The sequence below is a fragment of the Sus scrofa genome, chromosome 5, assembly GCF_000003025.6.
Source record: "Sus scrofa isolate TJ Tabasco breed Duroc chromosome 5, Sscrofa11.1, whole genome shotgun sequence".
Classification (NCBI taxonomy): Eukaryota; Metazoa; Chordata; class Mammalia; order Artiodactyla; family Suidae; genus Sus; species Sus scrofa.
In genome coordinates this window covers 72041515-72055997 of record NC_010447.5, presented here as the reverse complement: position 1 = coordinate 72055997, position 14483 = coordinate 72041515, and the positions used below count along the sequence as shown (strand labels likewise).

At 39.0% G+C, this 14483-nt stretch overlaps 1 protein-coding gene across 1 annotated transcript in view; it reads right to left on the bottom strand.

Moving 5' to 3' along the window:
- The window catches only part of MUC19 (apomucin), a gene marked incomplete at its 3' end in the record, with an annotated part of 104943 nt that overhangs the window by 13076 nt on the left and 77384 nt on the right, over window positions 1–14483 (bottom strand). Inside the window, 30 exon segments of the mRNA NM_001113286.1 lie at window positions 2852–2904; window positions 3158–3211; window positions 3337–3390; window positions 3712–3765; window positions 3946–3999; window positions 4242–4289; window positions 4803–4856; window positions 5404–5439; window positions 5861–5905; window positions 6071–6124; window positions 6351–6401; window positions 7320–7373; window positions 7949–7996; window positions 8598–8651; window positions 8891–8938; window positions 9374–9415; window positions 9826–9879; window positions 10520–10573; window positions 10703–10753; window positions 10987–11034; window positions 11181–11234; window positions 11779–11832; window positions 11956–12009; window positions 12451–12504; window positions 13336–13390; window positions 13524–13535; window positions 13539–13547; window positions 13653–13664; window positions 13994–14002; window positions 14310–14318. Coding sequence (NP_001106757.1) covers window positions 2852–2904; window positions 3158–3211; window positions 3337–3390; window positions 3712–3765; window positions 3946–3999; window positions 4242–4289; window positions 4803–4856; window positions 5404–5439; window positions 5861–5905; window positions 6071–6124; window positions 6351–6401; window positions 7320–7373; window positions 7949–7996; window positions 8598–8651; window positions 8891–8938; window positions 9374–9415; window positions 9826–9879; window positions 10520–10573; window positions 10703–10753; window positions 10987–11034; window positions 11181–11234; window positions 11779–11832; window positions 11956–12009; window positions 12451–12504; window positions 13336–13390; window positions 13524–13535; window positions 13539–13547; window positions 13653–13664; window positions 13994–14002; window positions 14310–14318 — 1332 coding nt within the window.

Genomic DNA, 14483 nt, shown 5'->3' with positions numbered 1-14483 from the left:
TAGTATCGTGGAGATTGGCAACTCCCCCATCTTCAATTTTTAACCTCCTCTCATCTGTTTTACTTCTAAAGACCGGCTCCCTGAAGTTATTTTGATGACTCATGAAGGTTAAAAATGGAAATGATTAAGAATCTTGGCATCCTTAATTGAAATTAATCAAGTATTTCAAGATTGTTCTCTCTTCTAAATTCAAAGTTTTATATATATATTTGTCTTTTCTAGGGCTGCACCTGTGGCATATGGAGGTTCCTGGGCTAGGGGTCTAATCAGAGCTGCAGCCCACCGCCTACGCCAGAGCCACAGCAACACGGGATCCAAGCCGAGTCTGCCACCTACACCACAGCTCACAGCAATGCCAGATCCTTATCCTGCTGAGCAAGGCCAAGGATTGAACCTGCAACCTCATGGCTCCTAGTCGGATTCGTTAACCACTTAGCCACAGCGGAAACACCCAAAGTTTTATAATTATAAAGCTGGGCACTCTTCAATGTAATAATGAAAAAAAAAAACATGAAGATTCTGCTTGATCTTATTTGATCTGAAATTCTGAATCCCCAAATTAGAAGCAATATAGTGCTCTTGGGTCACATCACAATACTAAAAACCTTTGTCTTATGGATTTGACATAATCCATAAGGCAATTGCTAAACCCCAGCTCTTCCCCTTTTCAGGCTCCTTTTTCTTTGCCCACCCTGTATAGCCCCAGCAATCACGTTTCAATGTATTTGTCTTCTCTTCTCACTCTATCTGTTCACCATAAGGAAATGCTATACAGCATCCACAGTTTCAAGTATTACTTCTAAGTGATAGACTGACAAGTCTCTATCTCCCAGTACAAGCCTCTCTTCCGTGTTCTAGTTGTATTTAACACTCCTGCTGAGCATATTAGCTGGAAACCTCAGAGCATCTTGAACTGTCAGAATTGACCTCACTATATTTTCTACCAGTTATCATTTTTTCCTTCCTCTAGTATACTCCCAAATTTAGTGGGTGGCACGACCATCCATCTATCCAGGCACTCAAACCATGAAGCAGAACTCATCCAAACTTCTTCCTATCCTTCATCTGCCCCCTAACCACTACTACACTAAAACTGATTATAACTTGTCAATACATTGCTCATTCCCTCTGATCATCCTTCTGCCTCCTATTTCCTCATTACTGCCTTATTTCAGTCTCCTAATTATGCTATCTTCTAACAGTCTCAAGCTGGAAAACAGGTCTGCACCTTTACTCTCTTATGCCACTTCACATCAATTTTCAAAATTATGTCTAGCTAATCTTCCAAAAAAGCAAATCTGTGCATGGTAATCAGCATACCAAATAAATTTTCAATTGCACCTTATTGCCAAGGGATCATGTTTTACATTTTTGGTTCGATAATAATCGAACACTCTATTATAATATTATTATGGTGAAATATAAAATTGATGCATGATCTCTTTTTTTTTTTTTCACCTTATTTCAGGAAATTTCACCTAGAAGTTTCAAAAATCTCCCAGCATCTGCTCTTGGAGTTTTCTTTCAATGTCTGGATTATAGTCCACAAGTATACTGGACTATTATAATTTTTTTTTTTTTTTTTGTCTTTTTGCTATTTCTTGGGCCGCTCCCGCGGCATATGGAGGTTCCCAGGCTAGGGGTCCAATCGGAGCTGTAGCCACCGGCCTACGCCAGAGCCACAGCAACGCGGGATCCGAGCCGCGTCTGCAACCTACACCACAGCTCATGGCAATGCCGGATCGTTAACCCACTGAGCAAGGGCAGGGACCAAACCCGCAACCTCATGGTTCCTAGTCGGATTCGTTAACCACTGCGCCACGACGGGAACTCCTGGACTATTATAATTTCTTGAACTATTTTAAACCCCTATCCTTTTTAATAGAATAATATGTCTTCCCTTGATCCCTTTCACCAAGAAAACATAAAATTTTAATGTAAGACTCCAAAAATGCCCTGAGTTTATTTCGGTTATCTTCATTTACCTGGGTTGGAAAACTTATGGTAACAGTGACTTCACCTGATAAGACAGTAACACTGATGGAGACAAGTAGGGAGGCATCTACCCAAAAGACTCCTGCGCTCATTAAGGTATTTACTGCTAGGAAGCTATGTTCTAATAAGTATGCATCTGATGATATCTGTAACCCAGGGAATTCTGATGCATTAAGATAACTAGTTCCAGTTGACTCCAAAGAGTTTTTGAATGCAAAGTTTTATCACCTTTTGTCAGTAGTAGAAGAAATAGTCCCAAAGAAGATGGCTTTTTGCCTGAGAATCTCACAGAGAGAGCTTTCTTTGGTAACTTTGACTAACTCATGTTGGAAGCTCCAGAAACAAGTATGGTTTTAAGAAAAAGAAAAAAAAAAAAAAGCTATACCAGTGGAATTTTAATTGGAAATGAAAATGAGAGCAAGAGAGAATGATAGAGAAATTGTGAGACTCAGAGAGAGATAGTAGCAATGATTTTTTTTTTTTTTGCCCTTAGAATAGCATAGACTTGGATACATTCATATTTTTTTATAAGCAGCAAAGGGGCTTATTTATACAAACAGAAGCAAACACCATGTTTTCCCAGTAACTCTTTCATTTCCCCAAGCCAATAAATGGTAAAAGTCTCAGAAAAGAGCCTTTTCTTTATGGTCTAATGCTTTGGATAAAAGTGATTTTTGTCTGATCATTTGTTTTATTTCCTGTGACTTAGCTTTCTCCTTGGGTGTGTGTGTGTTCAGGGGGTGTAAATTTTATTAATTTAATTTGTTGGGACTTTAGTCATGAGGGTAAACCCACAAGAATGGATTTTGTATGCAGGAGAACTTCAAGAAGAATGATTTATATATATCTACTAAGCAGGAGTGGAATTTTCTGGGCCTGTGGAAATTCCAGTGGATCTTGAAGTAGCCCCTGCAAGACCAAGACCAAGATGGATAAAGGACTGAAAACAACTCATCATTCTTAGCTTCAGAGAATCACATCCGAAAAACTGGCATATGGAGAAATTCAGTCTGAAAGGCCAAGACTGATGGATTTTACACACTGTCTCTTCAAATGGAATACGAAGTCTCTCTCAGCTGGTTTTCTCATCCATTCCTCATCTAACACAAACTTAAACAGAAAGCAGTTGAAAACCCAGAGGCTGAAAGAGCCAACCACTCACCAACTGCCGTTCCAGCTCCAGTGGCAGCTCTGACTTCTGTAGGAGTTGTAGCCTCTGAAAAGAAATAAAAGAAGAGTGGTACAGGATGCAAACGTGTGGGAAAATGTGTAACAGTATTTTATGGGATTAGGTCTCAAAAGTTCACATAGGCAAGATTCTTCGGCTTTTCCATGACTCACTTGTGTTGAAACTCCCAGGTGCGACAGTTGTGCCAACAGTCACCCCAGTGGTAACTAAAATCACAAGAGGAGAGAATCAAGTTATGAATCCCGTTTCACTAGGGATTCAAACTAGGATTTGGTTTAAAACAAATTATATCAGGAACTTTCTTGCCTTAAGTAATATACATCACGTGTGGTTTCTATTATTATTTTATTACAAATACATAAAATAAAGGTTAATTGACATTGGTCAAATAAAGGATGATGAACATCCTGACAGATTTGTACTCAAAGAGAGATTTAGGTAGAATAGAATCCCCCTAAGTTTGTCATAGCCAATGTGATTTACTTTAAGATGGAGAGAAAAATAATTATTTGATGGCTAGTGCTCACCTATTTTAATTCCACCCTGGGTGGTTTCACCTCTTCCTAAAGATGTAGTGGCCTCTAAGTGAAAGGAAGAGAGGAGAAGAAAAGTAAATTCAGAAAAGTCATGTAATTCAGAAAAGTTGAGTGGTATTCACTGGGCATGGTAGGGAATGTGTGTGTTTGGGCAGAGGAGTTGAAGGTTAGAGGCAATCCCGTTACTGAAGTTACTTATTAGGGACTGTTAGGTTATTGTTCTACCTGTGTTAGAGCTTCCAGATGCTACTGTTGTACCAGAGACTACACGAGTGATACCTGAAGAGAGAAACAGAGACTCCAATTGTGATGCATTCACTGTCCCAAGAAGACCATGACCAACAAGACTGTCTGGGACTTGAACGTGGAAGACCCTTCTTGGGGCTCTCTTGTCAAAATGAGATGCATTCTTCATATTTAAATTCAGGGCCACAATAAACACACTGACTCGTGTCCCAATCTTGAGGATTTGCTGCTTATGATTAAATTATCAGAGATCTCTGGGTCTCTCCCATATTTACCTGTTTTACTTCCAGGGCTTGTCCTCTCAGATGGGCTGGTGGTAGCTCCTAATAACAAGAAATAGAAACAATATTTGCGTGAATGCATTTAATTGTATTCAATGAATAAATTCATCACATCTGAAATCCAAAATTAGATGGACTTGAGCATCCAGAGTTATTTCATCATCTCTGCTTCCCTAATCAGAACTACGTGGACATATATTGCCTTCATCTTGCACCAGAGTAATAGCCTGAATGTCAAAGGAGAAACTTTTCTGGACTCGCCTCTTAGGAATGACAGTATAAGGTTTGCTCTAGAAGAAATGATACAATTTTAATAAATTTGTTAAGTTTCCTCTAATAAATGCCCCCAAGAAAAGGCAAAGGCAGAATATAAATTATCAGGAACCCAATAGTTTCTTTGCTTATGCTTCCTTCTGTGAAAGTTGTACCTTCTGAGAATGAAAGGGTGGAAATTAGTGAGGGCTAATAGAAAGTCATAAAAATGTTATCACGCGCTATTGCTCCAGAAATTGCCCCAAGAAAGAAACGATAGCACCCTTTTCCTCATTGAATTACCTGTGTTGGAACTTCCAGGTAAGAGGGTGCTGCCAAAACCCACTGCAGTAGTACCTAAAAGCAAAATTGAATGGTATCTTTGTGTCAATTTTATTCCTATAATAAGAAGAGCATATTATAAGATAAGATGGATAAACTACAGAATTCTTTATTTTGTGAAAAGACTCTTTTCAGGGATAGTTTTTTTGAGTTTTTTATGTTTCTTTCTATTTTTGTTGTTAATATTTTTGTCTTTTGTCCTTTTAGGGCCATACCACCTGCATATGGAGGTTCCCAGGCTATGGGTCCAATTGGAGCTGTAGCTGCAGGCCTACCTCACAGCCACAGCAACGCCAGATCCAAGCAGTGTCTGTGATCTACACCATAGCTCACAGCAATGCCGGAGCCTCAACCCACCGAGCAAGGCCAGGAATCATGGTTCCTAGTCGGATTCATTTCTGCTGTACCATGATGGGAACTCCATGTTTCTTTCTAATGTAATGTTTCATTCCCAATAAAACTTGGTGAGGAGAGGGTGCAATGGGGGAGGGGAGCATTTCAGTGATAATATTCCTTTCTCTGGGATCAGTGTCAGGATACAAAGGTATTTTCCTCTACTAACCTGTTTGAATGCCAGTGACTTGGGTACTAGATCCCCCTAGAAGAATAAACAATGAAGGGTTTACGGTCCACTGAATTTTCATTTGGTTAAAGTATTGATGTTAATGAAATCTTAATGTTCAAGTAAAGTTTAGACATGTGGAGAAGAAATCTAGTGCTATAGCACGGCAGTAGTAGAGCATCATGGCTAAGTGGGTGGACTCTGAATCCAGACGGCCCAAGTTGAAATCTGCTGCTTCTTTGCTGTGTGACCTTGCGCAAGTTAGTTAATATCTCTGAGCCACAGGTTTTCTTATCTTTGAAAACAATAGTACTCACCTCAGTTTGGGGTGAGAGAAAAGAAATAATAATGTGTAAGGTTCAGAATGGTGCCTCGCACATAGTTAGCGTTCAAAAGATTTAGCTAGTATTGCTACTGTAAGTGAAAAATGGAGAGGTTATGAAGCTTGAGTGCTCACCTGTATTTATTCCACTTCCTGGTGTCCCACTGCCTCCAGAGGGCACTATACTTTCTAAGAGAGAAGAAAGGTTTTAAAAAACAAAATGTAAGGAAGAGGATTTAGCATTCTCAGGAGAGTTGAGGACAATTTTCCTGAAAACAGTACCATGAAAGAAACTTCACTACCAGAGGTTTTCCTGTGGAGGATTCTCTTGGTTGGTTGGCTCACCTGAGTTAGAAGTCCCAGATTCATATGTAGTGCCAGAAGCTACCCTCGTGGTACCTGCAAGGAGGAAAGAGATGGTAACTCTTCCTCTCATGGGAGGAATCTGATCATCTTTGGGGCTTTTTCAATTGCTTGTGAATTGTTCGTGTTCTCTTATACACAGTTTTATCCCCAAATCGAACAACAATGCAAATTCCTCAGCATAGGAGCCTTCTTTTCTGGAATTTAAGGATTATTCATGCTCTGCCCTTTATTCTTCTGGCCCCCGTCCTGCCATAGTCACCTAATGATGTGCTTCTAGTTCCTTCATTTATCAGTACTCCAGTGGTAGCTCCTAAGAGGATGAAAACAGGAAAACTTCTGAGTGTAAAGATACACACATTGGGATAACGACTGCACATTTTCAGTCACTTTTGTACTTAGGGATCCAATGAATAGAGATTGATTTTTTTGTGTGTTCTCATTGTAGCCTTCTGCTTACCTGAAGTAGCACCCTCTGGGACTGTCTTTCCATCATTTAATTTTGTGGTGAGGAAAAAGAAAACTTTCTAGACATTTTGATCTACACATATGACACTAGACCGTGGAAACAGAGGGACTTCAAAAATATGCCCCATTTAATTCAAAGTCAAGTAACAAAAAAAACATTGATCTGAGATGAGAGTTTCTAAAAAATTCCTTTCTAAGAAACAAAAAACCACAGTCGACCCTTGAACAATACAGGGGTTGGGGGTGCCAACTCTCTTCGTAGTCAAAAATCCATGCATAATTTACAGTGGGCCCTCTGTATCCACAGCTCCTCCCTATCCATTGTTCCACATCCATGGTTTCAAGCAACCACAGATTGTGTGGTAAGAGTAATATTTATTGTCAGAAAAAATCCCCATGTAAGTGGACCTGTGAGGTTCAATCCCATGTTGTTCAAGGGCCAACTTTGATTTATCAATCAAATTCTCTCTTTCTCTCTCTCTCTCTCTCTCTCTATCTCTCTCTCTCTCTCTCTCTCACACACACACACACACACACAATAATTCTCATCTATTTTCAATCCCATTGCAGTAGTTCTAATGACTCCAGGGGAAGTGTGGTGGCTTCTGGAAATAAAAAAAAAGAAGAAGAAACAGGTAAAGATGGGGACTTAGGAAGAAGGGAAATTAGACTGGGATGCTCCTATATGAGAAGATCAATGCAAAAGACAATTCTGTCATCTTATTTCCAGAAAGGGTGATTTCTTTCCAGTTTGAGAACCTACCTGTACTAGAACTTCCAGGTGCAACTGTGGTACCTAAGACCACACCTGTGGTACCTGAAATGAGAAGGACATGGGATTATCATGAAATATCTTCCATATCAAGGCAATCTAAGTATAAAATCAATGTATAACAATAAATGTATATTTCTAGGGCCTTATCATTCAGTGTTATATTGTACATGGACAGCTCCCGGAGGCAACATTCATAGAAAATATTTTGTCCAGGTGGCAGCCCTGTGAGTATGCCCTTTCATTGGTCTTATTTCACTCATTTGACATATAGTTATTGAGCCCTGTCTAGTACTAGAGATTTATCAGTGAATAAAATAAATGAAGATTTTATTTTTACTCAAGAAGCCTATCTTCCATATACACACTACTGTATAGAATGGATGGTTTATGGGGACCTGCTGAATAGCACAGAGATAGTCTGTGATAACCTCTGTGGGGAAAGAATTGGAAAAAAAAGGATATATGTATATGTATAACTGAATCACTTTGTTGTACAGCAGAAATTATCACAACAGTGTAAATAAACTATGATTCAATAAAACTTTAAGGAAAAAGGCTGCTTCGCAAGTATAACACAAAATCTTCAACTGAGAACAGAGGAATTTTTCCACATTTACCTGTTCTACTTCCAGTGACTTGACTGTCTGATGCTCCAGAGGTCGTTCCTAATAGTTGGGAGTAGGAAGAAGATTCTATGTATATTATATTTAATCATACATGAAGGCAACTAACCATTAAGCAATTTAGAGTTAAAGCTCAAGATAAAAAGGTCAATGGGAGGCGAAATTTTCTATGTTCACGTTCGTCATCTTCTTACTTAAGAGAGTCTTCTGGGACAGTGTTGACTCCTGCTGATTCTGCAGGAGCACCTATAACGTTCAGTGGATTAATTTTCCAGGGAATTAATGTTCCTACCACCCTCTTCAGAAATCCATACCACAAGGCCAGACATGGAGAAAGGCTGGTCCAGAAACAAGCTAAGGGGTGTGAATCCACAGTATGTTTGGCTTCGCATGCAGGCTGGAGGGCCTCCCCTTCCTGTATAATCTCTCTCATCCAGAGTCAAACTCATGGTGATTCTCAATAGCAATGTTAACATCTGGGAATCCCAGTTCTCACTGATTTCATCACAGTGATTCCGAGGCTTTCTAAGGAATTTTAAACCTCCGGAAAAAGGAAATGAGGAAAGGAGAAAGTCTGACTGGGATTCATGTTTCTCCTTGAGGTTAGACAAAGGATGACTGTCCTTGTAATATATTCCATTACCAGTGCTGGAACTCCCAGATGCAATAGCTGGGTTGGAAACTGCTTCACTGGTACCTGAAATCACAAAGGAGACGAGCTTGTATGTTCCTCCCATTATATTCAAGAAGGGCTGAGAAGAGAATCATTACGTTTCTTTAAAGTCACGGAAGGCCTATTCTAGACTTCCTTACATATGTTTCCATAAGTATTTTTTTTTTCCAAAAAACAGGTAAAATTATATTTTCACATTAGAAGTCTCCTTTTTCTGAATGTTGGTACATATCAAGGAGATATTTATATTTTCTCACGTTTACCTGTTTCACTGCCAGAGACCTGGCTCCCTGGTACAGTGGTCTGGGCTCCTGAAGAGAAGATAAGAGACAGAGAGAAAGAGAGATTGAAAGAGAGAGAGAGAATATTCCGCTGCATATGAACTCAAGAATTTAAGTGAATATTAGCACTTTGGAATTTGGAGGCTCAGACAAAAATTTCCATAGGGCAGAAATCACTCTGCTCTCTGTATTGCAGCCAGAAGGAATTCACAAAAAAGGAAAATTTTCTAAATTCCAGATAATACGCTGGTGATATTTGTAATTCCAGTGGAGAAATCCCATCTGGTCTTTAGACTTGAAGCAGTGAAGCTCAAGTCTAGATTTCATAGATTTTCAAAAAGATTATATCTCTAATAGCAAACCTATTTTGACTCATTTGCACATTCCAAAACTATACACTTTCTCAGGGAAAGTCTAGAGAGTTCTAAACCTGAATACCCCAAATCACAGGCTCTATGTTCTCACCTGTTTGAGGTCCAATTCTAGTCTCTGTGGAAGTTGTGGCCTCTGAGGGAAGAAATAGAAGGATGATGAAATCTGGTGATTTAGAATACTGGAATAGATGTTGGGATATCATGTTATTATGGAAGCTCTAAAAGAGAGATCATGACAAATGAGATTAAATACAGGGAATTTACTTTTTTTTTTTTTTTTCCATTTTAGGGCTGCACTTGCAGCATATGGAAAGTCCCAGGCTAGGAGTTGAATAGGAGCTATAGCCACTGGCTTATGCCACAGACACAGCAACACCAGATCCAAGTCACATCTGTGACCTACACCACAGCTCAGAGCAATGCCAGATCCTTAACCCACAGAGTGAGGCCAGGAATAGAACCTATGTGCTCATGGATGCTAGTCAGATTCATTTCCGCTGAGCCACTACAGGAACTCTGAGAATTTCCTTCTTGATAACCTACCTGTGGTAGCATTTCCAGATGCAATAGTGGTTCCAGACAATTCTCCAGTGGTACCTAAAATGCAAAAAGTAAATACAGCAATACATCATTTCCTCTTCAGTTCATCTTGGAATCATTGATGTGGCCTCAAGGCACAGATATCCCTTTCTGAAAGCTGTCTACAAAGAAAATGGAAAATAAACAATTTTACAGCATTTCACTTATCAGGTCAGCCTTGAATGGATGTGTTGCTCCTGGGGTTCCCTTTACTATGTAATAAAAAAAAGCAGGTCTTAAAATCACCCTTATTTGTTTCACTTCTGGGGACATATCTACCTGGTGTGCCTGAGGTGCCTAAGTGAGGGAATAAAGCATGGTTTAATTTTTATAAGTAGCAATCTTTGGTAGAATTTGGAACGCTTTGATGATGAGATGCTCTCGTGAAGTTTTCTGATGAAGAGAGATAAAAAATAAACAATAAACATCATGTATAATTGTATGAGAGAGATGACAGAGTGGTAGGCTATGGGAGAAAGGTAAGCTGAGTAAGGAGGACTGGAAGTACTGGGGCATTGGGCTATATAACACGTTAAATCTAAGAAAATTCTGAAAGTCATTGCAGATCACTCTGTAGGATATTACACCTCCCAAAAGGCAAGCCCTCAGAGAGTCAAAATTCATGCTAAACCTTAAAATGTGAGAAACACATTCTCACCAGGTCTGGATCCAGTTCCAGGTGAGCCACTGCCTCCTATGAAAGTTGTGGCCTCTGAGGGAATAAAATGATGAACAATGAGGTCGGAGGATTTGGGCTATTAGAAAAAGAATTATGCTAATACTTTATCAGAGCTGGTTTATTATGAGGTTAAATATAGAGATGTCCTCCTTGTTAACCTACCTGTGTGGGAACTTCCAGATATGACTGTCGTAGAGAATTCTCCTGAAGTACCTAAAATGAGAAAAAATAAAGGGATCAACACAGCAGTAGCTTCCAATACTAAAGTAGCTATGCAGCCTTGAACCACTAGAGGACCTTTCCTGAAGATTTTTGATGAAGGTAATGAAACATCAATTACTTCCCATAATTTCCTTTTCTGACTCACCAATTGATCATTATTGCCACTGGAGTTTCCTTTCCATAGATCCCACTGAAAGTGAAAGAAGACTTTATGTCACCCTTACCTGTTTCACTTCCAGACTCTGGGCTCCCTGGTGTGGTGACAGAACTGCCTGAAGGAAAAAAAAAGGCAGATGATGGGTTTATCTTTCTAAACTTTACTCATCAATTACTTGAGCCATTTTGCTATTCAGATACTTAAAATAGACTTCTTTGACTCTAATGTCCTAACATAGTTAATTTATTTTGTCCATCTTACCTGGCTTGGAACTCTGTGAACTATGGCTGAATCCAGGTAAAACTATGGTGGTACCTAATAAAGCAAATAGAGCAAGTATTCAAAGAAGGTATACATTTCATCATTCCACTACTATTTATTAATTATCTCTTCTGTGTAATATTGTTAGAGGCTCTTGGATACATCACTAGGCAGAATATTCGAAGATCCCTCGCCTAACACAGCTTACGTGCTAGCAGCTGGAGACCAGCAGTTAACAATAAACATAATAAATATGTTGATATGATGGATATTAGTAAGTCCTCTGGGAATGTGTCAAACTATAAAAGGACTGGGGACTTGGTAGGCAGGGGCTGGCCAGCAGGTTTCCCTTGTCCCTGCCATCCAACAACTAGCTCTGCAAGCCTGGACCTTTGGAAATCCACATGGAACCATCCAAGGCCAAAGAATTCCTAGGCAAACCCAAATTTGTGACTCTGGCATATTTGTGTTCTGAGAGGAAATTCAGGCCCCGTTTCTGGGCCCACTTTCGCAGACATATGTTCACTGTATTCACACAAAATTGATTATAAGACAAAACAAAATACAAAGCCTCAGACTGAAAAAAAAAAAATCTCACCTCCTGGAAGATCTGTGTGGGTGGTCCCACTTCTCCCTATGGAAGTTGTGGCCTCTGATAGGGAAAAGAAAGAAAGGAGTCAACACCAGGGTGTGGGAAAACACACATTGTGCTTTTGTCAGAATAGAGAATCCAAGGCATCAATGCCCAGATGTTACCTGTATTTTTCAGACTTACCTGTGTTATAACTTCCAGGTTCCAGTGTCTTTCTAGAGACTATACCAGTAGTACCTAAAGCAAGACAGAGTCAGTGGTCACTTGCTCAATTGCTTTTCCCCCCACATGATTTAAATAAGAATCTAAAGTGTCTGTGTAGGAGCAAACTACAACCTTGAGATTTTAGTGCCAATAAGTAATCCATATAAGCCCCTTGTAACATGTCTCTTTACAACAGTTTTACTGATAAAAGTTTTTGACTATCAAGTCTCTTTCTTGGAAAGGAGATAGGAAATTTCTGTCCACATTCCTGATTCATCTGTCCTTAGATTGACCTCATAATATTATAGTGAAGGTTCTTCTAAGCTCAGGAAATAAGGAAGCAATGTTAAGAATTGTCTTCCTTTTCCCCCCTGAATGTGCTCAACGTAACATATATAACTAGAGTAGATATTTTCACAAGATTGTTTTTCAGAAGCTGTTAGAGAATTCAGGTATTAGCTTAGCAGTGCTCACCAGTGGCGATTCCAACTCTGGTTGTTTCATTTTCTCCTGGGAATGTTGTGGCCTCTGAGGGAGAGAAGGAGGGAAGAATTAATTGGAGACTATTTAAGGATCATGGAAAAGATGTGGTGGTAGACCCAAAAAGGATAATGACAGAGGAGAGTGATCATAGTCACTGTGGTGTTATTTCTTTCCTAAAAACATGACTCTAAAAAGAACTTAAGTATATTTCACTATATCCAACATCATTGCTCACAAGCACTTCTCTGATGATGAATCCTATGTTTTCTTCTCATGAACCATTTTATTACCAAAGCAATCAGAGTGAAAATGTTCTCAACCAGAGAGATGCTTCCTGGCTTTCTAGGTGGAGGAAACAGGGTGGGTTTCTCCCATGCTCACACATCTTACTCTCAGTGACTTGGCTTTATGATGCTATAGTGGTACCCACTATGGATTGGAAATAAGAAGATATGAGTGTGCTGAGATTGTGAGACATTGGGAAAATACTGTGCTCTCCATTGCTTCTCTGTGAAAAGCATGCAACTATCTACGTGGGGCAGACATGTTTCAGGTTTGTGAGGCTCTTTTTTGTTTCTCAGGAATACAAAGCTTTCTCATGTTTCCCTCTAAAAGCTTATGATGTTTGTAATTCCATAGGAGACATTATTCATAACAATTCATATAATCATCCCATCTTCAGGGATGAGAGCTATGATTCTGGACTCTGCTATTCGCAGCTTTTCAGAAAAAAATTTCAAAACTGAAAAAGAATTAGTCAGCCCCAAATGCAATATTAGTGAAGTAAATATGAACCCTCACCAGAAATTTTCTCTAGGCTCTCCTGTAAGTGTTACAAATAGTGATAATAACAAGACAGGAGCTGATCCTTCTCACCTGTTTTGAATCCAACTCCAGAAGTGCCAGCACCTTCTATGGAAGTTGTAGCCTCTGAGAGAGGAAATAGGAGAAAAGTAAATTCTGGGCATATGGGATGCTGGGCAGAGCTATTTAACATTATTTTATCACAAAAACCCTATACAAATCCTCACGTCCTGAAAAAAAAAAACCCATAGAGGTATTTTTCTTATTATTTCAACTCTACTTGTGTTGGAAATGTCTCAAAGGAGTTCTGAGCTCTCTGGTAGTCAGTACTGGGTGACAACTGAGTGATGGATGTTGAATAGTCCCCAGTCAACTAAGGTAGAATCTAGTGCATCAGATGGGCGAGTATCAGAATCAACCACCTCAAGAGATAAAGACCAGAAAGGGTTTTATATCAGTGAACAAAATAAGAAAAAAATGATGTCTGTCCTCATGGAGGTTATACTCAAATATAAATTCTAAAGGAATACAGAGCAGAAACAATTACGAAAAAAAGTTCTAAAGAATAAACTTTTCTCTTAAAACTAAAAAATTTAATGGAAGAGATCAGATGTGTTCAGGGTGGTATGGCCATGGCCAAAAAAATTAATGGAAATGGTGACAAATAAAACTAATATGATAAGAAATATATTTCCTTTTTTTAATAAAGAGGGATATTTCTAGAGTTATTTCTATTTGTTCGATTTTTTAAGTTTGAACACGACCAGTGTAGAATTTAACTATTATGTAAGATATTCAATAAAATTTTTACTATGATTTAAGAAGGCATAAGAACAGAAAAAGAAAAACCCCTATACTGCCAAAATCTAATTTGCATTTGTTCTATTAATCTTATAAATTCAGACTTCTGATATTGTATTTTCTGACAGCAACACCATTTATTTCCAAAAAAACATATTTTTTGGCTTTTTGGCTTTCCCAGGGCCACACATACAGCATATGGAGGTTCCCACGCTAAGGGTTAAATTGTAGCTATAGCCACGGAACACTGCCACAGCCACAACAACGTGGGATCCGAGCCATCTCTGTGACCTACACCATAGATCACAGAAATGCCAGACGCATAACACACTGTTATACGTGGTTAAAACAAATTGATAATTATATTCATTTTGTTCAAGCTGTAAAATAATAAATTTACTGTATTTAAGTAAATTTCA